The sequence below is a fragment of the Mycothermus thermophilus genome (genome assembly GCF_041956435.1).
Source record: "Mycothermus thermophilus strain CBS 625.91 unplaced genomic scaffold VTJ04scaffold_6, whole genome shotgun sequence".
NCBI classification, from domain to species: Eukaryota; Fungi; Ascomycota; class Sordariomycetes; order Sordariales; family Chaetomiaceae; genus Mycothermus; species Mycothermus thermophilus.
In genome coordinates, this window is record NW_027191432.1 from 3,083,242 (window position 1) to 3,104,847 (window position 21,606).

The 21,606-nt window shown below is 52.2% G+C and overlaps 7 protein-coding genes and 1 non-coding gene across 8 annotated transcripts; 3 read left to right on the forward strand and 5 right to left on the reverse strand.

Annotated features, from left to right (window-relative positions):
* The first annotated feature begins 828 nt into the window (after positions 1-828).
* On the forward strand, positions 829-900 carry VTJ04DRAFT_t119. The gene has a single exon. It is a non-coding gene; the product is annotated as a tRNA-Cys (tRNA).
* A 390-nt stretch (positions 901-1,290) lies between these two features.
* On the reverse strand, positions 1,291-2,907 carry VTJ04DRAFT_9535 (uncharacterized protein; the record flags this gene model as incomplete). Its single annotated transcript, XM_069368093.1, has 4 exons — positions 1,291-1,651; positions 1,757-2,229; positions 2,290-2,415; positions 2,698-2,907. 4 exons carry the CDS (start codon positions 2,905-2,907, stop codon positions 1,291-1,293), a joined length of 1,170 nt encoding a protein of 389 aa, XP_069216356.1.
* An 850-nt stretch (positions 2,908-3,757) lies between these two features.
* VTJ04DRAFT_9536 (uncharacterized protein) lies at positions 3,758-4,790 on the forward strand (the record flags this gene model as incomplete). Its single annotated transcript, XM_069368094.1, has 4 exons — positions 3,758-3,830; positions 3,893-4,091; positions 4,146-4,517; positions 4,598-4,790. 4 exons carry the CDS (start codon positions 3,758-3,760, stop codon positions 4,788-4,790), a joined length of 837 nt encoding a protein of 278 aa, XP_069216357.1.
* A 704-nt stretch (positions 4,791-5,494) lies between these two features.
* VTJ04DRAFT_9537 (uncharacterized protein) lies at positions 5,495-5,854 on the reverse strand (the record flags this gene model as incomplete). The annotated part of the gene is made up of 1 exon (XM_069368095.1): positions 5,495-5,854. The coding sequence occupies one exon, from the start codon at positions 5,852-5,854 to the stop codon at positions 5,495-5,497; it is 360 nt and encodes a 119-aa protein (XP_069216358.1).
* Positions 5,855-8,582: 2,728 nt separating this feature from the next.
* Positions 8,583-10,423, reverse strand: VTJ04DRAFT_9538 (uncharacterized protein; the record flags this gene model as incomplete). Its single annotated transcript, XM_069368096.1, has 5 exons — positions 8,583-9,188; positions 9,264-9,591; positions 9,643-9,868; positions 9,923-10,002; positions 10,062-10,423. 5 exons carry the CDS (start codon positions 10,421-10,423, stop codon positions 8,583-8,585), a joined length of 1,602 nt encoding a protein of 533 aa, XP_069216359.1.
* Positions 10,424-13,857: 3,434 nt separating this feature from the next.
* Positions 13,858-15,219, reverse strand: VTJ04DRAFT_9539 (uncharacterized protein; the record flags this gene model as incomplete). The annotated part of the gene is made up of 3 exons (XM_069368097.1): positions 13,858-14,583; positions 14,632-14,961; positions 15,043-15,219. The coding sequence occupies 3 exons, from the start codon at positions 15,217-15,219 to the stop codon at positions 13,858-13,860; spliced, it is 1,233 nt and encodes a 410-aa protein (XP_069216360.1).
* Positions 15,220-15,725: 506 nt separating this feature from the next.
* VTJ04DRAFT_9540 (uncharacterized protein) lies at positions 15,726-16,922 on the reverse strand (the record flags this gene model as incomplete). The annotated part of the gene is made up of 2 exons (XM_069368099.1): positions 15,726-16,772; positions 16,821-16,922. 2 exons carry the CDS (start codon positions 16,920-16,922, stop codon positions 15,726-15,728), a joined length of 1,149 nt encoding a protein of 382 aa, XP_069216361.1.
* Positions 16,923-19,699: 2,777 nt separating this feature from the next.
* VTJ04DRAFT_9541 (uncharacterized protein) lies at positions 19,700-21,236 on the forward strand (the record flags this gene model as incomplete). Its single annotated transcript, XM_069368100.1, has 4 exons — positions 19,700-19,783; positions 19,847-19,982; positions 20,036-20,708; positions 20,765-21,236. 4 exons carry the CDS (start codon positions 19,700-19,702, stop codon positions 21,234-21,236), a joined length of 1,365 nt encoding a protein of 454 aa, XP_069216362.1.
* Positions 21,237-21,606: the final 370 nt, after the last annotated feature.

Here is a 21,606-nt window from a genome sequence, read left to right on the forward strand (position 1 = left end):
TGCAATGATCCCACCGTTTCTTAATTCACCTCGATCGTCTCTACTGGTGTTTCGTTTTTCCCTTCATCTTCCTCTGCGGTTTCGTCATGTTTGTTTCGCTTCTTTATGAGGGTTTGCGGGTACATATGACTTGAGTAGAATATGAGTGATTGTGTTGAGCAAGGAGACGGTTTCGAAGTGCTAGAATGGCGTATGGGAGACCTGACATGGGATATATGGCGTGGATGGAGGATTTGCTTGATGGCCATTAGAGGTTTGAAGACACATGCTTACCAGGTACTTCACAAGAAGTCTGTTTCGTCGACATATCGAATGAGAACAATGATCACCTACAGAAACTATACAACTATTTTGTGTTTCATTCATCCCATTCATCGGTCACGCTGCAATGCCAACTAGGTCAAGATGAGGCGATCGGAAAAGCAATGGCAGAACAGTTAACATCGTCAAGTTGAGTCCTTCCAATGAATAGGTACCTTCAACATATTGGTCCGCCGACGGAGAGCAAGGTACCTAGGGGCATACGTCCAACACTTGGATATTTTCCAAGACATTGATGCAACATGTCTAGTATGTATATACACTCCCCACCTTACTATATATTTTATCTACAGGATCTTTCTGCGGAATCTTAGATTATTCTCCCTGTTACCAGTGACTTTGGACGATGTGGAGAAGAACAAGGAGAGTCATGTGAACCCACAAAACCCAAAGAGTGGATGCCTGAAGTCGGCCCCTCGACGCCCCCCTTCTCGTCCCCCGCCCCCCAAGCTTGCCAAGCGCCTAACAGGCCAAGTTGGCGACCGCTATCGATAGGCAACAGCCACAGGACGGATAGCTCAGTGGTAGAGCAACCGGCTGCAGTCCGGTAGGTCCCGCGTTCAAATCGCGGTTCGTCCTTTTTCCCAGCCGTGGTTATGTTGCCCAATTATTTTTCGCCCGTTTTTCTCGGGTTGACGTACAGCCGACATAATTATTATTGTGTTGACTTTTCCCGACAGCAAGACAGGACGAGGGAGAAAAGTCGTTGAGAGATAGGTTGGGCGACAGTGTCACGACTCCGAGCTTGTGAATCGGACTAGGTGGGTTGAGTAATTAATTCAACAGGCATGATTTGGCAGTACTAGTATTAGTGGCGCGTAAACACAGATGCATCAATGTTATTATTCTCAGACCGTTGAGAAGGAAGAGAAACATTGAGGTTTAGCTTGCAGGAAATCGAGCCTACAGTCCGTCTCTACAACCTCACCAGCTGTTAAGGACGGGTCTGTGTGTTGGCAAGGCCACGCATCAGAACAGCTGTCTAAGGAGCAAGGCAATGAAGATGCCCAGCAAAATCCAAAGAGGTAACCGGTGTGCTGGTGCCGGGGATGGAGCCGGTGCTTGATGCACGGGCAAAATTTGTTTCGAGGGACGAGATGTATTCTCTTGCGGGCGGTGGTCTCGCGGCGCGGCACTTTGTGTTTGCCATTGCTCTGATGACTCAGGGGAAAGCCTGGCTGCTTCATCTTCGGCGACCGTCCCCGTCGCTCTCACGCCTTGTGGGTCGATTGTTGTTGGACGATCAGGCACTTCGATGGCACTGTTTTGGTCTTGAACATATGCCATATGAAGGTCCTCAGAACTGCCACCCGGTAAGGCTGGGGGTTGGCTACGCGTTTGTAAGCGCGAACTGGAGCTACGCTTTGGCAATCGACGCCTCAAATCCCACCAGCGTCTCGTTTGTTCTGGCTGCACCGAAGTGGGAGGTACATACCGGGAGGGTTTGTCGATCGCCCAGATGCCTTCGCCAGCCGTTTCTTGTGAGACCGAGTCGTATTGAGTTGTCGATAATATCCGCTCGTTCCCGAGAGCGGCGGCAACAGTCAGACGGTTCTCGGGCAAGCTCACTAGAAGTTTTGCCAGGAACTTGGTCCCGGCTTCAGACACACCCAGCCGCTGGAGACGCTGCGACGGAAAGTCAAAGGCCCAAATGTATCCCCGAGCCTGCTTATAGTCTTTGAACACCAGCAAGGCTCCGAGCAACTCGTAGACAACGCATCCTAGGGACCACATGTCTGCAGCGAATGTAGGCGTCTCATTACCGCTCCCGGAGCTCAATACTTCCCACGCGATATAACATGGCTTGCGAGACCTCCTCTTGATGTTGTCTGAGTGCAAGCGCCAGGCAAGGCCGAAGCCGGACAGTTTCACCAGCCAGTTGGGTCCTGGGGAAGCGATTAGGATGTGCTGGAGTCTTGATGTTAGCCCTTGACCTGCAGCAGCAGGATGATTGTGGTCGGAACAAACCTCCGGCTCCAGGTCACCATGCGCAAAACCCGCTTCATGCATCCACCTCAGGCCACCCAGGAGTTGCCTAGCGATAACTGTCACCTGCTCTTCTGGACAAGGCTCGGTGATGCTCCTCAGGTCACCCTAAGGAATGTAGTCCATTGCGATGTGAAGCGCCGAGTCTATCCAGAAGTTCCCTTGCATTTTGACGAATTCGGCTCATACTGCAGGCTGTTAGTGCTTGGAAAGCCGGCGAAGAGATGAGGGGGATGTCGCCGGTATTACCTCTTTCTGCGAAAAGGTACACATTGCTTCCAGTTGGCGCAGGGCATGAAAGTCTTGTCTGCGACTCAGCTTGATCTTTTTGACAGCCCGTACCGACGGTGCTCCGTCTCGCTGGATGTCGTCGCATCGTTCAAGCCATACTGAGCCTCGCGAGCTGTTGCTCAGTTTGGTTTCTCGCCGCCAGGTTTCGAGAGCCTTCCTGGATCCAAACTCCGCCTTTGAATCCTCGATGAAGACTAGGTGCTTGACCGTGTTTTTGTCAACGGGGTGCGTCAAGAGCACAAAGTCACCAAACAACGCCCTGTTACTCGCGATAGCGTTTTTGGGTGTCGTTATCCATGGTGTTTCCATGTTTCCCGTCGGGCCGTGGGTGGTGAGAGATGGTGCGGATGTGCTGTTGTGGTCAGTGAGGCGACTGAGGAATTAGGCACAGGGCAATTGTCGCGTGCATGAGATCAAGGAACAACAACATGCGCGAGTTGGGCCAGCTCGTGGAGGGAAACTCCTCTCTGGCAGCGGAGAAAGGTTAACTAGATTTGGGAATCAAGTTTAACACTATTGGGTCAGGGGTCTCAGTTGAAGGACCTGTTCTCCCACAGAACAGGGGAGACTGAGAACGACCTTAACATCTGTGTGTAGATACATAGTAGACACGGAGATTATAACCGCACTTTACCAGCGTTATACTATTAGTTACCTAACCTAACATATGTAGGTATGAACTATGGAATCCTTACGAAGTACAGTACTGGAGGCGTTCGATAGGAAGAGAAGAGGGCGATATAGATGCAGCCTCAGGATTCCAGGGCGGGGTCGGAGTTCCTAGTTAGGGAACCTGTATCACATCTGAACCCAAGGTAGTCCGTCAGCCGGGAGCGAACTTGCCTCCCAAGGTATTTTCAAATCGGATGACAAACCCTTGACGTTGTGCTTCACTTTGCAGTTGCAATGGACTTGATGGACTTGGAGAAGGCGGACAAGTATCCTACTTTACTTCAGGTACCAAAGGTATTCAGGAGAATGGTTGGTTGAGAAATGGGCAACAGCATCCCGGGCTTGATTGGGGAGTTTGAACACACGGGCGGCAATTTCCGTGCATGGGGGCAACCTGGGCCTCCTTCATCTTCAAGGCTTTCTTCCGCAAATGGAGTACAGCCTCCCTCCAGCCCCTCAGCTCAGCCCCAAGCCGACAGAGTGATGCATGAGAGCATGCCGAGCAAGGAAAGGGTGCCGAAGCCTGGGCATCCTCGACGCCAATCCCGTGTGCTTCCAAGGTAAATAGTACTGCCCCGCCACATGGCCTTAAAGGCTACCTTTCAAACTGCTTATCTTGAAGACGATTACATTACCCTTGACAACGTTTGCAACGAGTCAAGCGATGCAAACCGTTCCATAGTAGGGATAATACCAGCTGTCATGTCTGGGCTTGAGATTACAGCTGCTGTCGCAGGCATTATCGGTTGCTTCGCAAACGCTACCACCGCATTTATGGAATGGCGTAAGCAAAAGAAGAAGAAAAACACACAGAAACCTGAGTCAGAATCTTCCATAGTTTCAACGCTGAACGACATCCCTAACAACAGTAACAGCATCAACAAGACCAACACCACCGACGAAGTGCAGGCCAAGGTTCGAGGAAGTCTAAATGTCGGCCGACGCGATATACAAAAGGAGTACGACAGAGGAGTCGCCGAACTGGGCAGGGCGTTCGAACAAGGGGATGAAATAGGTATCAGTCAACTCAAGGACCAAATCATTAAACTCCAGACCAATGTCATCACTATACTCTCCGGCCTCGTCACAAACTCAACTGGTGTCCCGGACACTATTGTACGGGAGAGACTGCAGGGTCTGTTCGCCGCGAGCGAACAGACAAGGCACGACTCCATCGGCATCCTGAAAGACCAGTATCAGCGCTTGTGCAGCCGTCAGTCTCTACGTCCTGGGCCATCCCCGTCACGGTGGGTACCCCCCTTGTGAAGCTGCCTGTATGAAGCTTGTACATCTTATCAGACACAAGGGACCAACACGCAGTCCTCAGACAGGCATCTAACGAAGATGAGGAGAACAACATATCAACAAGGGTGTATAAAGGAGACGATATTGAGAGCATCATCGACAACCACGGTCGTGGCGTTGACAACGACACCTATAACATCGACACGTGTGACTTTGCATATGAGTTAACTCGTCACCGAAACCTGCGAGTCCCCTCAGCCTCAAAAACTATCTGATGGCCAGTTCTTGTGGCACTGCCCGTGATGCGATTACAAGTTGATCCGCCGATTCCCGCCCGAGCCTCCATTCACGGACGAAGCATCGTTGGCGTCAACCGCCATCTGCCTGGCACGCCATTGTCACAACTTTCCTGTGTCTGACCGGACACCGTATATTTGCGGGCCATGCCACCACGAGTGGCATGAGCTCCCACCCGAGCGGAGAAGGACGTCGAGGCCTCGATGGGTGTTTTTCGGCATGAGTCGGTTCCTGAAACATTTGGTGAGGTGCCATAATCTGGATCCTCGTGGGTCTTACTCACATGAAGAAGTACGGCAGTGTTTGTATTAGAGGAAATGGTAGGTATTTGGATATCCGCTGCGGTTGGAAACAGGAAGTATGACTTGTGCTTGTACATATGCCTTTCATGCGATTCAAACAGCTTGAATACATGCAGCATTGTTACAACGCAGGACTCGCACAGTTGTAAACCACACGATTCAATTCAGGACGTCCGCAAACTACCTGAACCAGCTGAGTTGAAATTGACTTGGTCTCAGCCCACAACTTCTCATCGTCCCGTCCGCTTAATACTCATCTCAACCCCTCCCATTTTCTTTCCGACCTCTCAAGAGCCTGGCCTCCCCTAACCTTCAATTTCCAAGTGAGCCAATATGCCGGAATATCTTGTCAATGGCCGGCGGCGGCCCGTTGGATTTAATTAATAAGGACCGCAACGACCGCGGCCGGTGTTGCAGTCGTTGGCCTTGCCGTAGTCGCAGCACGCGCCAGAGGGCGAGCACTCGTAGATGTGGTCGAGGACGCGCTTGGCGGTAATGACGTAGCTGCCGCGCCAGACGCAGGCGCCGCAGTACTGGCCCTGGCGGAGCCCGGAGACGCACTTGCAGCCGTTGTTGACGCAGGCGCGTTTGCCGAGGAGCGGAGTGGCGGCCGAGACCTCGTCGCGGGCAGCGATCTCCTGAGGGATGGCCTCCTCGTACGGAGCCGGGTTGGAGTCGGCGACCGGGCTGGCGAGGCCGAGAGCGGCGGAGAGGAGGGTCAGAGCGAAGGTGAAACGCATTTTGGCGGTGGTTGTTGAGAGAGAAAGAGGGAAGATTGATTGTCTTGAGGATTTCTTGGTCTCGATGAGATTGGAGGAGGAAGCCTTGGAGTTGTTGCTGTCGGCGCTGGTGAGGAAGGATGCGAGGGAGCTGATGGGAGAAGACTACCCTTTATATCCTTTTCTGATCATCACCGGTCCTTCCTCGTCCAGCATGTCCCAGGCGATTCTCTCCTCGTCATCTCCGTCATCTCCGTCATCGCCTCTGTCCTGTGTCCCTCCAACCTTCTCTGTCTTGGTCCATCCGCGGAGAGTGTTGCAACCTCTGACGTCGATGTTGTCATCGCTCGGTGACCTTCTCTGTCAGACAATCTAAGTTGTTACAAACATCGACGCATCAACACAGCTCCTCGGTTCCGTTTTGGATCAAGATTCGCGCTGACCGCCCCTAGCGACGTCAACATGTGGGGATTGTTGTGTTCTACGTTGGCCATTCAAGGCAAAGAACTGTTCAAGAGACACTTTCTTTGGCGGTTAATTGGTGAGAAGTGCTTGACCATGCGTGACTAACACGTTGTTCCGAGGCTAGACGAGACCAGAAAGGTTGTCGTTGACAACCTCAAACGGGTTCCGATCACCCGGCTCAACGAAGCCGGCGTTGCATCGGCTTTTGGCGAAGGGTACCTCAATAACGGAAATGCACGTTGATCTGCTCCCCTTGCGGCTACGGGACGGCAGACGTGGGTTGTAATGGGACTAGTAGTAACATCATATCTTGAATTGCTTACCTTCATCGGGCCAAATGTCGCTCCGCCACTAGGAGAAGAACCCTGAGATATTAACGTTTATCCTCTATCCCATGAACTTTCAATTGCCATTGTACAAATATTCAAGCGCTTTTGGATACACATAGACGACTATACCGATGCACAAAACTCATGCAGAGTGGATTGTAAGGGCAGGTTCCTGTTAAGATGCTAGTCCTGCTCCCCATGTCATGACACATAGTCCAGTCTCAAACGAAACGCACACAACCTCGCGAAGCAAGGTGGCGGCCGTTACCAGGTTGAATGCTATGGTTGACCTTCGGTTCCGATTTTTTGCAAGTGGCCTGCAGTTGGCCGATGTATGTACCAGTGCATTAGGCCATGAAACGACTTTCTCGAGACATTGTTTGTAAAGGATACAACTCACTGCCGCAGGAAATCACGACCAGGGGCCGTAACGCTTAGCTGGTACCCAATTAACCGGTGCATCATTTGATGGGCCCTGATACCAACCAAAAGCTTGTTAATTCGCGAATTGACATTCTCTTGTGCAATTGAACATAAGTGTCCGAGGTTCTGAGACTATTATGGCCTCGTTTTCCCAACACAGTGCCAACAAGCGAGCAACTTACAGGGAGGGGTAATAGTGGCCCAACATCCATGAACGGAACGAATAGAATCCACCGGCAGAGCGTCTACGAATCTGATCGTCTGACTTGTTCGCGGGCTGTAACGTCTAAGGGTGAGCTTCAGTGGGGACCAGGACTAGAAGACCGGTCAACACAGAGCGGTAGTGCTGCCCGTTTCAATGTAGCATACCATCGCGCCATCTAAGCCATATAGATGCTTGTGGATTGTACATATTCACAAATGCTGTGGTGGTGGAGACCCCCTTTACCGACGCCCATTTGAGATATCCTTTCGAGCGAAGTGTAGCATAAGGTTGTAGTCAATAAGAAGACCTGTTGATCCTACATCTCTCAGCTATGTCAGACTCGGGCAGAAGATAGCCCAGTAATCTATAACGTATCAAGAACGTTCCTGACATTGCAGGGTGTCTGGACGAGGATGTTCCTTCCTCATGTGACAAGGGTACGCTCCGACGAGGCGTTTGGCTACCTAGCTACAACAGGAGCGGTCAAAGGTTTTTGCTGATTATGAAGTTTTGAAAACCAAGGAAATACCTGAGTGATCACCGAAGGTATCTAGAACCGCGATAGATGATGCATATCTACATATTAACATCACCCCAGTTACATTGGAAGACGAAGCCCGAGGTTTATGCGAAACGGCATGGCAGACAGAAGACTGATGTGGTCATGTCCAATTGTCTGAACCTCAATACAATCTTGGAAGTTGATATGGGATACTTCATCTTTTCTCAGGGTATACAGCATGGACTTCTGATTTAGTACACCGGAGCCTACGTTCCGCCCATAAGCATCCAGTGGCCTAGGATTCGCAACTCAAGACCGTGATCAACGTTTTTATGTAATAGTATTACAAGCAGTACTTTGGAACCTGGTGACAAGGTCTCGTTGGTTCGAATCATTCCATTCTGTCCGCTCTTCATAGACCTGAAGAGATGGGATTATGATGACACTTATATTGAGGTGCCCGAGTATTTAGAACCGGAGCGTCACCTAGTTTAGATGCCAGTTGCTGAGAACCCGGCAGCTTTGGTAGGTGTCCATCTCTCTCTATATGCCGACTTGAGCGTCGCAATGACCTCACACCTCTAATGTAGGTCCACTTCTCTTGCCCTTCCACATAGATGTTTCTGTTATTACCTTGTCGATTCCTCTTATGAGATACTAAGACGTTGTTAACATGTGACTGTTCCCTGTCCAATACTTATCGCACCGCACCCGATTATATCTCTTCAGCCCATCAAGACGAACATCATAACAAGGTCCGAGATAACCTTCTTCAAACCCAGCACTACCTCAGACGCTGCGTTCCCTTCTGGGTCGATCGTATGGTTAGGTTGTTGCAAAGTTCAGCGGCCCCGCCCAGACCCGCATCGCCTTGCCCCAGAGCAAAAGCGCAACAATCAAGAGTGTCGCGGCTGCACAGACAGCGGCTTGGATACCAAAACTCAGGCGCGTCCCCTGTGCTTCCGCCCAGCGCACTTGAAAATAGCTGATGATGAACCCACCCAAAGTCCGTGCCATGTTTAACCAAGCCGACACCTCGCCTGAGGCTTCCGGGTAACTATCGAGGCAGTAGCTGCTCAGCGCGACGGTAGTGATCATCATTCCAAACACATATAGGCCCCAGCATACACTTGTCGCCATGTAATGCCAGCCAAGCTCAAAGGATTGCCCGATCAGAGCCAGGCCAACAATCACAAATGGCATGGCCAGGAACACGGCGCGAAGTCGAACTTCGGGCTCGAAATGACCATTGTGTTTGCGGATATGTTGCCGGGCAATGGCGTCATGCAACCAGTGGCCTGTTGCCTCGCCTAGCACAACCGCCACGATAGGGGTGAAATAAAAGAAGCCGATTTGCCTGGGTCCAAAGCCATAGAGTGGTGTCACGAAGATGCTGAGCGTGGTGTTTATACCGACGGCCCAGCAAAACGTCTTGTCGTTCATGTCAGCTTTGATTCCACCCTTACTGCTTGTGGCAAGCCTCCAACTACTCGAGAGTTCACTTACAACAGCGTAAAACACACATGACACGGCGACAATAGGTTTTACTAGAACGCTAGCCGTGCGCCAGCATGCCTGGCTAAACGTGTTTCGGAGATGTCGGGATTTCCATTGAGCAACGCCAGTCAGTCGAGCGAGGCGACTGCCTCGTGCAGGTTGTTCTTCAGGTGGGATGGACCGGTCGTAATATGTCTCATCGAGAAAACACACTACAAGTCCCAGACCCAACACGTTCATGGCAAAGAACACCCAAAACGGCACAGGCCACCGCTGTGTCTCCGTCATAAATGCAGTCAGGAGCGGGCCCATGTAGGGGCTGATGATGATAAAGGAACTGGAACGCCGTCAGTTAAGGCCTTTGCTGTGTATGTGCCCACGCACTTACGCCCAGATGTTAATCTTGCGGGCCTGTTGGTGGAAGAAGAAAATGTCCTTCAAGAACATGAGTCCACCCGCTTGGCTAACGGTCGAGAAGAAACCGTTAAGAATGCGTGCCGCCATGAACGACTCAAACGTTGTGGCCCCGGCGCACCACGCGGCTGTCGCGGTTGAAGCGAGGAGGAACCAGAAGACGACTGGAAGTCGGCCGAAAAACGCACTAAGCATCACCACTGGAAGTTGTCAGTTGTCCACGTTCGAGTAAACGCCATTTTGGGGGCTCTCACCAACAACACCGCCCGCGCCAAGCATGAAAACGTTTCCTGCTTGGGAGTGGTTCACTTCGTCTGGGGTAATTCCCCATTCCCTGGTCCTATCAGCTTTATTGTTTTCCAGGATAGCCTTTACCACCAAACTTGAACCTACATAGCCTGTGGAATGAGTGTGACTGCACCAGTCGCACTACCGTAATCGGGTAGGAAGGAAGCAAATGACACCACAAACAAGATCAAGTGCTTCTTGGCCCATGTCCAATTCAGCGGGTCGTTAACATCATCCGAGGGTTGCGGTATCAGGACGGTGTGTCCGTCCCGGGCAAGCTTCAGCCCTCTCGCATTGGCGGCATCAGCGCTCTCAACGTCGATCACATAGCCCTCCGACTCGTCGAACTCATGGACGCGCTCAGTCTTGGATGGCATGGCATTCTTCTTCTCGGATAACTCCGCAAGGGCAGGCCCTGTTGCCTCTCCATTGTCGTCGCGAGAACCATTGGGTTGCTGGTCAATCATGTTGGGGGCCGTGTCTGATACGTAGCAACAAAGATGAGTAACTCTGGGTGTTGAACAAGTATGAACAGGGAGGAACCAAGACAGAAGAGGATATAAGACTGTCGTGTCCTGCCACTGGATATTATTTATCAGTTCAGCGAGCCAGGCACCTCTCTCCCAGTCCAAACGTCAAATGCTTGATCTCCAACTGCATACTCCAGATATGATCCAACCCCTGTGAGCTGCTGCATACACGGGATACCGGGCGCTTCTGGGAAGTGTTGCAACCAACAGCCAAAACAGTGTACGACTGCTGAGCGTTGTTGCTCACCGGCAAGCCTCTCTGGCTGGGGGTGGTCAGCCGTCTTCGACCTGATAGGTTGGAGCTGCCGCGAACCGACGGCAGAAGATGTCTGGTTTAGGGTTTCCTTGGGTTGAATAAGCCGCGGTTGCGTTCCACCTCTCCCTGTAAATCCCGGAGATGAAACAATTTCCGGGCTCTTACGTGATCCATGGTCATCGCGCATGCAGGTCGCACGACGAGGGGACCGCCGGGATGGCTACCCGAGCTGCGTTATGGCGGCACAACCATGCAGCGCGATCTGCCCGGATGCTGGGCCGGCGCGGCATGGCGAGAGCTCTGTTACATATGTGGCATGTCTGGGCATAGATATCTGACGTTCTAGAAGAACCTTGTTTGCTTACATGCAGAGCACAGACGTGGATTGGGTACTGCTCCCTTGGCAACAGCGACGCGTGTGTCCTCTGACAGCAACCGCCCTGGGATACACAGTCTGCTGCAGCGATGTTCCTGGTATCAAGGTTTTGCCCCTTGTCCATGAATTAGCGAGATAGTATGCTTGCAACTCACTGAGCGGAAATGTGCGATTCACAAGCCTGATGAGCCAGCCATACACCAGTTGGTTGTCCTGAGGCTGACCTCCCATTCAAGACGCTTGACGAAAGAGATGCAAAGAGGACTGGGGATCGGATCGAAGCAGAGAAATTTGAAGATTTCAAATTATTCACCTAAATCCAGGACTTGGTCGAAGAAGAAGAGGGCGGGGCCCATGAGGAGCCGGTCACCATACATCCCCCAGAGCCGGGGTTTGTTTAAGCTTGCGGGGAACCATCCTGCGTCAACACCTACCTGTCATCCCCTGGGCACCACGATGTAGGTGCTTGATGCCAAGTCAGAGAGCGAAGTCGTTGCGTTGGTTGTGACCACTGTAGCCATGTAAGAATAGCAAATCCGTTGATGTTGTTGGAGTTGTTTTCGCCACGCTTGTATTGTGATAGCAAAACTAATCCGTTGGTGCCGCCAGCAAAAGCGGACTTTATATACCTCCAGTCTTTGGCGTTCCACATAATCGACTGGTCCTTCGCAGGGGCAACGCAACCTGGGTCTAAGAGATGACGCTCAAGCATCATCCATTGGGAATGTTGTCTGTTAAGGGATTTGCCGGGTCAATATATCTCGAAGTGTCTTTGCCAAGTGACAAGCATCAATGCAAGCTGCAGGTTGCTTATCCCGACTACCTCAAAGCGGTTATTATGAATCGTTTGGAAAGGTAGCTACTTACCTACCCAGCTGGGTAGGTACACCGGCTAAAATGCCTGATGAAATTGATCATTGGGCACAGGAGTCGCAGATAACTCGAACATTGTAATATACCAAAGAGTATCTTCGCTTTTCGAAGGTTTTACCGTCTAAACTTAATTGCTCCTTATTAATCATAGCTGTGCGGGATACGCCGTAGTCCCACTACCTAGATACCCCTACGTACGGCAGTTCAGATTTGGGCATCATGATATAAATCTGTGAGCATCATCCTTTTCATGGTGAGAAGTCCTGCTCACACTTATGATCTCAAAGCATCAGTTCTCGTGTTCAGTTAGTTAGGATCATTGCCAACGCCGTCTCTGTGCAGTTATGATGACCGTCAAAACCATCCTTCGCGCAGCTCTTGTGGCGTTGACAACGCAGCATGCGACAGCTGGCGCAGCGAAGCCATTGAGAAAATCGACTCGCAAGGCGTTACCCTGCTTTCCCGACGGGAATGTGATTGAGAACCTTTGGCTGGTGGATGCGCTCACAGTGGCATACACAAACGATGAGCATGTCCAGCCGAGCATTGCCAGTTGGAGAGTCACAAACACCATCTCCGGCACTGTGGAAGAACTGAGCTGCAACCTCCGCGCGAACTATATCTGTGAGCTCAGCGGTACAGCCAGCGATCCTACCCTCCAAGTATGGCTGCAGGTCAACTTGGACCAAGCGTGGGTCACTGTCAACCAGTCTCTTCCGTGTCAGATCCATGATCATCCTAGGTAGGTTGCTAATCGGTTTTATGGTCCTGACGCAGAAGAGCTCATATGTTAACATAAACAACGGTAGCCCACCATACGCCATCGGGACAGCAGAGCTCTGGGTAGTTTGCGATGAGAATGTCAATGAGGAAAGGTTGACATGCCGGATCAACAATACCAGAGGCCCATACTACGCACATGGGACACTATCTTGGGGGCCTCAGCATAGTGGGTGACGTTGGAATTGGTGTGAATCTCCTTCACGAATAATATCTGGGTCACGGCGAAGAGACTGATTGCAGGGAGCTTATTATCTACCTAGCGAACAGTCAGAGGAGAAAGAGCCACATCCAACTTCTCCAACCACCAAGGTCCATCACACCGGTCTCTTTGATGTTACCTCCCCCGTGATTACCGTTTGGTGACTGTTTTCTTAGCGTGCGCCTCCCCGATGAGTCAAAATCCCATACCTGAGAGTTGGAAAGCTTCTCGTGTATCTCGTGCCTGCTTATCCATGACTGCATGCACATCCTTGTCTGAGAGCGGGATCGAAGTTTGGATATGGGACGCAAAGGTAGCCGTTCGGGCACGGCTTTCCGGAAGAGCCGCATGCTGACTTGGAACACGGACCGGTGTATTGGCTCAACGCCCGTTCGAGGAACGCGAGAAATAAAATCACAGACTGATCAAGCCTCATGATATTGCCAAGTATTAATCGTTCTCTTATCAACGAGGAGTGAGAGGAATGAGGAATGAGTGGGATGTGGTCCGGTTTGTTGGGAGCGAACGGAGAGAGTTTAAGAGAGGACAAGATTTATATCCCTCGTCATGACACTTGGCAGGAAATGAAATGAGTGACACCGCACATTTGCAAGATCACAGGCGGTTTGATCCAACAACAGCAACATATCGGCAATTACGATGCCGTCTTGGCTCCAATCTCAGATGGTAGATACACCCTGTCCTGCCACAAGAAGCGGTCTATGTAAGGTAACTCTGTATTATTAGTCATATCACGTGCGTTATCCCAACAAGCCGTGAAGCACTCGCGCAACCATCTACACAAATCTAATCTTCAAGAAACACGGTGCTATTGTTCCGCGGATGCCTCTTTTTCTTTCCAAGACTGGATGCGAGACGCCTATCTAATGAGCGTGACGGTTAAGTGCGTTCATCTCTCTCGCGTGCTGATAGACAAGAACCTTGGCCTCCTCATCATCGAGGTAAATTGTGAACCCATCATTGTGGTTGCGGCCGTAGGAATATGACGAGTAGCCATACTGCCAGTACATGCTCCCAGCCAACTTCTCCTCAACAGTAAGCCTTTGCCAACCGCCCAGCACTTCAACACGGGTGCGGTTATCGACTCTTCCCGTGTATTCAAGCCGTTTGTCAGGGGTCAGCCAACCATACTCTTCGTGGACAACAGGCTTGCGGGCTCGGCGGCCAGCAGCTGCGTGATCCCGAATCCACTGGTGTGTCCATTCAACCGTCTTACCCCACCAGTCGGGGTAGGAGTGGAAAACACCGAAGTCGATAGTATCGAGGGATAGTTCATGATCGAAGTCGCCGCCATCACTGCCGTTGTATGCCCAATCGTCGGACTGGCGGTTGAAGCCACCCTCGCCGCCCCAGGTCACAAGGTGGTTCCGATCCAACGACTTGATGTACGCGCTCATCTCGGCAATCCATGCCGACAAGACGGCCGGTGTACAGTTGGGGCTCCGCGGCAGGTTGCGCACCCCATCAGCACCACAGCGAGGCTCGTTCGCAAGTTCCCAGGCAGCAATAACAGGCGAGTCCTTGTATCGCGTAACAAATTCTTTGATGTACCTCTTGAAGGCGTTCCTGATTTCGGGCATCGTGTAGAACTGGGCCGGTGTTAGTCCGTGACATGTAACGGGAATAGATCGACCTACATCATCATGGTATCTGCCGCCGAGGTTCACTGTGTATACGTCCATTCCGCCATAGTCGGCCCAATTGTTCGTCAAGGCAACAATGAGCTTGATTCCCACTTTTTCCGCAGCCCGAACAACCTTGTCGAAGCCGCTAACATCGATCGTGGTTGTTCCGTTAGGATGCCACCACTGGAACACTACCTCGGAAGGCCCAGCGCCCTCGCCGCCATAGTTCGGAAGGCCACCGGGGATATACGTCGAATTTTTGTCATTGAAGCCCCACGTGCGGAACACACTCAAGCCAGCGTTCTTTGCTGCCGTGAGGCCCTTTTCGATGTCTTGCTGGTTCTAGATTATTGGGTGGTGAGTGAGCTGAACACCTCGGTCTCATAGGTATGACGGGACGATCAACGGAAAAATCCCACATACCCCATTGAACGGGAAATAGTAAGCGTTACTTCCCGCAAAGTGGAAGTCTTTCCCCCCAAGCTTGAACTTCCCCCCTTCCACAGTGAGGAACTTCGACGTCTTGGGAACATGCGGCGCCGCAGCAACGACACTAGCCAGGAGGCTGGTGATCAGCAACCTTGCAGTCGAGATGTGCATGGCGATTACCAGACGGTCATGAACGTCCTGAACATCTAGAAGTGGATGACATCCATCTTGAGCCCAGCGACGATCATTCCTGTGGTATTTATCACCATCGCCGGCGAGGCCGGGATCACACAACGGAAGTCCTTCACCCGCCCCCCCCAGGAACGGAAGGCCTTGGCGATGCTTGGCAGGCACCGGGAACGCCCCAGATCGGCGGGTTTGCCGATCCGGTCGGGAATTTGGCCACTCACAGACGCCCGTGGCCCGGAGATGGCGGCCAGCAAGGGCAGGGTCCTGGCACTCGGACAACCACAACCCGCGTCCCCAACATGGGATGTGAGGTGCCCCGGGGGAAGGGAACGACGATGCGACAAACATCAGGTGCCCACGTATTACATCACAATGGGAGTTCACAAGACCAGACGTAAATTTGACATGCTTTCTAACCAGCTTCTTTGTTGAGGGTATCCTCCGGCTCCCTTTTATCCAGTTCCGCGTCGCATACCCTGATTGAACCATCATCGCCATTCAGAAATAACCCTTATGCTTGTCGCACACCCCGATGGCACCGTGTACAAGCGATTGGGATCACTCTCCCAGGTCACAGCACCGTTGGCCTCCACCCTGACAAACTTGTACTGGAACGAGGTGCCGACCGGGAGCATGATGGTGTGTGTCCAGACAGGATTTGTGCTTGTATACTCTGAAGATGACAATGTCGGCGCGGCAGACAGATTCCAGTTTCCCAGTTCGGGAATAGAACCAACCAATTTGATAGATTGACCCCAAGTCGTGACGACGCGTTCCGAGAAGGTCAGTGTCACAGTCGAAACCGGAGTGCAGGACGCAGTTGGCGTAGCAGTAGCTGAGGCCTCAGAGGTGGTGCTGGTGGGAGTCGTTGGGTCAGACCCCGGAATGATAGCAATGTCGGCACAGGAGAGGTAGATCTGGCCCGTTTGATACGAGTTCCACTTGAATGACAGCAATGTATGCTTTGACAAGTAATTGGGGATCCGAATCTTCTTCGTGACCGGGTAACCGCCGGCGATGCTCGTGTAGCAGGAGCCACGGGGGGCATTATCGATACCTTGGCATGCCCGTCGACTGTCAGCTTGGAACGCATTGCAGGTGAACCAGTCCTTGCGCCAGCACGCCTGGCCCGGTGTGCAGTCTGGGCTGTATTCGCAAGACTGTCCTGACACATCCGTGCATGGAAGCAGCCCGGCTTCGAAGCAGTCTTCAGCCTCCTGCTTCTCGGCTTCGGTTGGGAGGTAGCCTGGCGTCAGGAACTTGTCCACCAGTGTCTGGTTCTGACAGATTCGATAGCTGAACATGCCGCCGTGGTCTCCGTTGTGATCAACACACCACTCCACTTCCACGATCTGGCCAGGTGAATATGTTGCCACCGGTGTTGTCCCCCAATGTGAGGAAGGTTGGTTGTAATCCACGGACACTCGGGCGTTATAGCCACATGGACCGCTCCGCCCGACAGGGGTCGCATCCAAGTTGGGCCACGCCACCACAGGTTCGAGAATGGAGCATTCCGGACAAGAGTCAATTCCGGCCTGGAAATCATTAGGATCTGTCTCCTCCAGTCGGGTGCTCAGCCATACCTCTGCGCCTAGCCTGGTTCGACTGAACGGCACTGTGAGATAACCATGGCCGAGAACAATTCTCGGCAGAGACATGAGGAGTCCGGTGGCCGTGAACTTCATGGTTGCTGTCGATCCTCGGGAATGGAGACGCTGGACGAGGTCACAGAAACCATATTATCCCAAGTCTCGAGTTTTCCAACGCATTAAGTATTGTTCTCCCAGCGCGCAACACCAACCGCCCAAGCATTCGCCCAAACCCCGCACAGGATCTTCGGGCTTTTGTTCGGCCACATGGCAACAATGCTGCCGAGATAGTTCCACAAATACCAGCAGGTCGAGTCGAACGAGGATACTAAGACTTTAAGAACCTTGAGGGAAGAGTTCCATCACCCTGCGCAACTGCATCGGATCGACCTCAAAGAGAGAAAAGTCCGGGGCCCCGCGCGGGAAAAATGTTGTCCGTTGCCGGTGGCGTGCGATCTGGGACATTTAATGCCGGCGAGCCATCGGCGATGATATCTCGCTGGGGGCTCGTTTGACTCGGGGAGGTGGTAGCCGCACTACCAACGTGGAGTAAACGGCCCGAATCTTACAACCAGACATGTGAACGCAGACAAATGTCCTCACCGCAAGAGCGTCCACGGGTAATATGAGAAGATGAGTAGACAGTCAATGAAGGGAAGGCGAGAATGACAAAAAAGAAACGATTGAAACTTGTTCTAAGAAAACAATAAGAACAAAGCATAGGAGAATGATGCAAAACAACATCATTAACATCGAATAAAACAAACAAACAAACAACAACAACAGCAACAAAAAAAAGAAAAAAAATACAGCAGAAAGAGGAAAAGGATTGAACCAGTATGTACAAACTGAGGGAAGTGTTAGAAGAAGTACGGACAAGTGTCTTCACCAAATCCAGGACTCGTGTTATTAATGAACGTCTTGCACTTTAGATGTGACAGAATGCTCTTCCCAATGAGCACAATAATACCTCCATCTTTTGTTTCTCAGGCGTTTCACTGGTAGGTACCAGAGTTTTGGAGTAGAGGGGGTTCGGCGCAACAATGTCTATAATTTTGGCTCGCTTCGTTCTTAGGTCTTACTGCTAGTTTTGTGAAATGACAAGCGAAAGTACGGAGTAGTAAAAACGAAAGAGACCCAAAAGTGCCGAAAACCTAGTCGTGTTGCGATGCACCAGACATCCAAGCCGAGGTTCCTTGTCAGTGTCATCGAGCCATTTCGTGGGCAGGGTTGCATTCGGGTATTAGCATGTGTATCATTGCAAGATCTGCCCTCCGTAAGAAGCGGTACTCCGTTTGCTGGCAACAAGCTAGCCACAGACGAACAAAGTGAAGAAAGTTGGCAGGCGGATGTTCGCGAACCAGATCGCATGGGGTGTTAAGATGGACTAACGGCATCTGGCAAGATGACAGCGCCGTTGACGCTGTCTAGCTCCTAGTGAGAGGAGTGTGCCGGTGGCCCGTTGTTTCGTCATTCAGCGTTTTGGGGCCTGGGATACTTTGCTTGCACGGCATGACATGGCCGCCACGATGTCTGTCTGTGTTTCTGGACATGGTTGGACTGGGTCAAGCGCACGGCCCGGAGCACGTGGTGGCGGCCGGGCCAGCCTAGACACGGCAGTGGCGCACGCCGGCCGGCGATAAGCACCAAACGAGTGTTTTGTCTTGAGTCGACGGCGGGTTGCCGGTGCTCCCAGAGCACTTGGCGCTAGGAGCCGAGAACGAGAGAGGTCGTACTCAATACTTCGCCGTGTTCTCTGGACGGCGGATTTGTTCATCAGCCCGTTACATGCATTGCGACGCCTCCACGTGGATTGCCACCCGGCGATTTTAGTCTCGGGTCTGTTCTCCGACGCTTCGAGGGATCAAGGGGTTGAGGCAGGGCTGATGCCTCGGGGTTGCGTTTGGGTTTGGTGTTGGCATAATGGACGGAGATGACCCGAACAGCTTCGGTTAGCATGCGGAATGCACCCGCCCCAACTCCCGGATTAGAACTTTGATTCCTCAAGCATGTCAAATATGCGCAGCAATTGTCTGCGGTGTTCTCGACATATCTGCTCCATGCTGAGCAGCGACGGCGCTATTGCTGCGGCGTCCAAGGCGCCGACACTAACATGCCTCTCTGCTGCACAGCATGCTGCCGAGTCCGGTAGCGTGGTACTTGGTTACCACCGATGAGGCTCGGCATCGGCTGCGTGGATGGAGAGAACGTTCACTTCATTGGAACCTTCCATTTTTTGCTGTCAGAACGAGGTTGATGTCGCGCAAGGGGTACGCGAACCATCAACGCTACCCACATTGCCAGCCCAAACCTGGGAGGAGAAGATATCCCCTATCGGCTCTCGGCAAACAGAGGGCGCCCGTTAGCCCCCGCGATGACAGACCCCCATCTCAGTCACCAGTCGAGGAAAAGCTAGTCGGGTATGGGGAAAAGGGTTTTGGACTGCCCGCATTCGTGTTTTAAGTTGCCATTGTGCCCTCAGATAACGGTCAAGCCTGTCGCCATCAAGGCCAGTGCGTTGCTAATGTGGATTCCCCCAAGCCCCCCACATCGGCCTCAACCGACGGACCTGGTTAGTGAGGTTGTTCCTGGTGGCATGTTTTCCAGGATCTTCCTGACAAAGTTTTCCTTTTCAGGCTCAGCCCTTCCAGGCCACCCTGGTCCAACGCTTGTGTTAGCGCGCAAGCCAGGGGCTGGCCACTTGTGACAGTCAACGCTCTCCGGCGCCTTGGTCTTCGAGGCTGCAGAATACATCATGCGGGGGACGCCTCCAGTCCTGGACCTGCGCAGCCTCTCCCTCCCAGATTGAGGGAGACCTTTGGCAAGTCCTTCGCGACTGAATCGACAGTCTCCGAGCAACACGCCTGCCCGCTATGAGAGCCGCGGTTCGGTTCGCCCTCGGGCTCCTTACACTGGCGGCAGTGACGTCTGCGCAACAATCCCTCCCGCAGTGCGCTGTAAGTCGCCGGCGAAGTCCAGGGAGATGTGTGGAAAACGGAGCTGACAGATATTCTGCTCAGGTGCCTTGCCTCCTCGATGGCATCAAACAATTCTGCGCGTCTGACCCGACGCCAGCATGCATCTGCGGAAACGCTCCTCTGGAGCAGCAGGTGTCGGCATGCATCCTGGGCAACTGCACCATGAAAGAAGCGCTTGGTAGGTTGTCGAGATCACGGCGCGCCAGGAAACGAGGTTGACGTTTGTCATAGTCGCAAAGAATGTCACCAGCACCACGTGTGGTGTTCCCGTCCACGACCAGTCTGGCACGTATGCGACGATATCGATCATTCTAGCTTGCATCTCCTTCTCGATCGCCGCTCTAAGAATCGCGTTTAAGCTCATTGTCACTCGCGAGCTCTCGTCGGACGACTATGCCATGATAGTGGTGATCCTCGTCGCCATCCCAAGTGTCTTAGTGACGCACTACGGCACGGCGGCCAACGGTGTGGGCCGGGATATCTGGACGCTGACGCCCACAAACATCACCAACTTCCTGTACCACTTCTGGTGGATGGCCATTCTTTACTTCGCCTTGGTCTCTCTGGTGAAGCTCTGCTTGCTGCTCTTTTACCTGCGCATCTTCCCAGGTACCGGAGTGCGCCGCTTACTCTGGGGCACCCTCATTTTCGACGTCATGTTCGGTGTCTGCTACGTCTTCCTCGCCATCTTCCAGTGCACGCCCATCAGCCACTACTGGGAAAATTGGCACGGTGAACGCGAGGGCAAGTGTCTCAGCAGAAGTGCAATCGCATGGTCCAACGCTGGTATCAGCATCGCCCTCGACTTTTGGATGCTTGCTATCCCGCTGTGGCAGCTCAGGAAGTTGAACCTTCACTGGAAGAAAAAGATTGGTGTTGCGTTGATGTTCGGCGTGGGGACATTGTAAGTACCAATCAATCCTTGCCTGCAAATCTTGACACAAATACTAACCCACGCAGCGTCACGATTGTCTCCATCATCCGACTTCAGGCCCTGATCGTGTTTGCCCAGTCCAGCAACGCCACGTATGACAATTACCCCGTCTCGCTTTGGTCGACAGTCGAAATCAATGTCGGCATCATTTGTGCCTCGATGCCCACGCTTCGATTGATCCTCGTCAGGATCTTTCCCAGGCTTGCTTCCCATAGCAGCTATGGCCCTTCATACCCCAACAACTCGGGTGGCGGTCCATATGCTTCCGGCAGACGCCGAGCTAGCCAAAGCCGCAGGACGGGGAATCTCAGTCACAAGTCCAACAAGAGTGGGAACATGCGCAGTGGAATCGAGAATGAGCCGACCAAGCCGCTTGAGATTGTCCGGCAGCAAACCTTCTTAGTGCAGTACGACGATGACGAGACTAGTCTTGTACGCATGAAACATTTGGACTTTGGCGCAGAGAGTCAAAGGAGCGATGAGTCTCGGTTGCGATAGCGTGAGACCAAAGTGTTTTACTAGTCGACGTTAGGAATACATTGCATATAATTGTTTTAACTCATGGACTTGTACAAACGTAGTATCAACAATGTAGTAAACCTTGGATATTATAACAAGGCAAGAAAGGGGGTATATCAGAGTATAATTATATATATGAGAAATGCATTCCGGACTATAGGCCCACCTTTCCCCATACATAAACCACCCAAGACTACAACTAGCAACGCCGACAACGATACAAGCACGGCCACAACAACCATGTCAACGACAATAGTCTTCAACCGTTCCTGCAACCTCACTCCCAACCATCCGCCTAACGAAAGATAAGGGAGGTAAGAAAAACAGAAGCAGATAATACAAAGGAAAA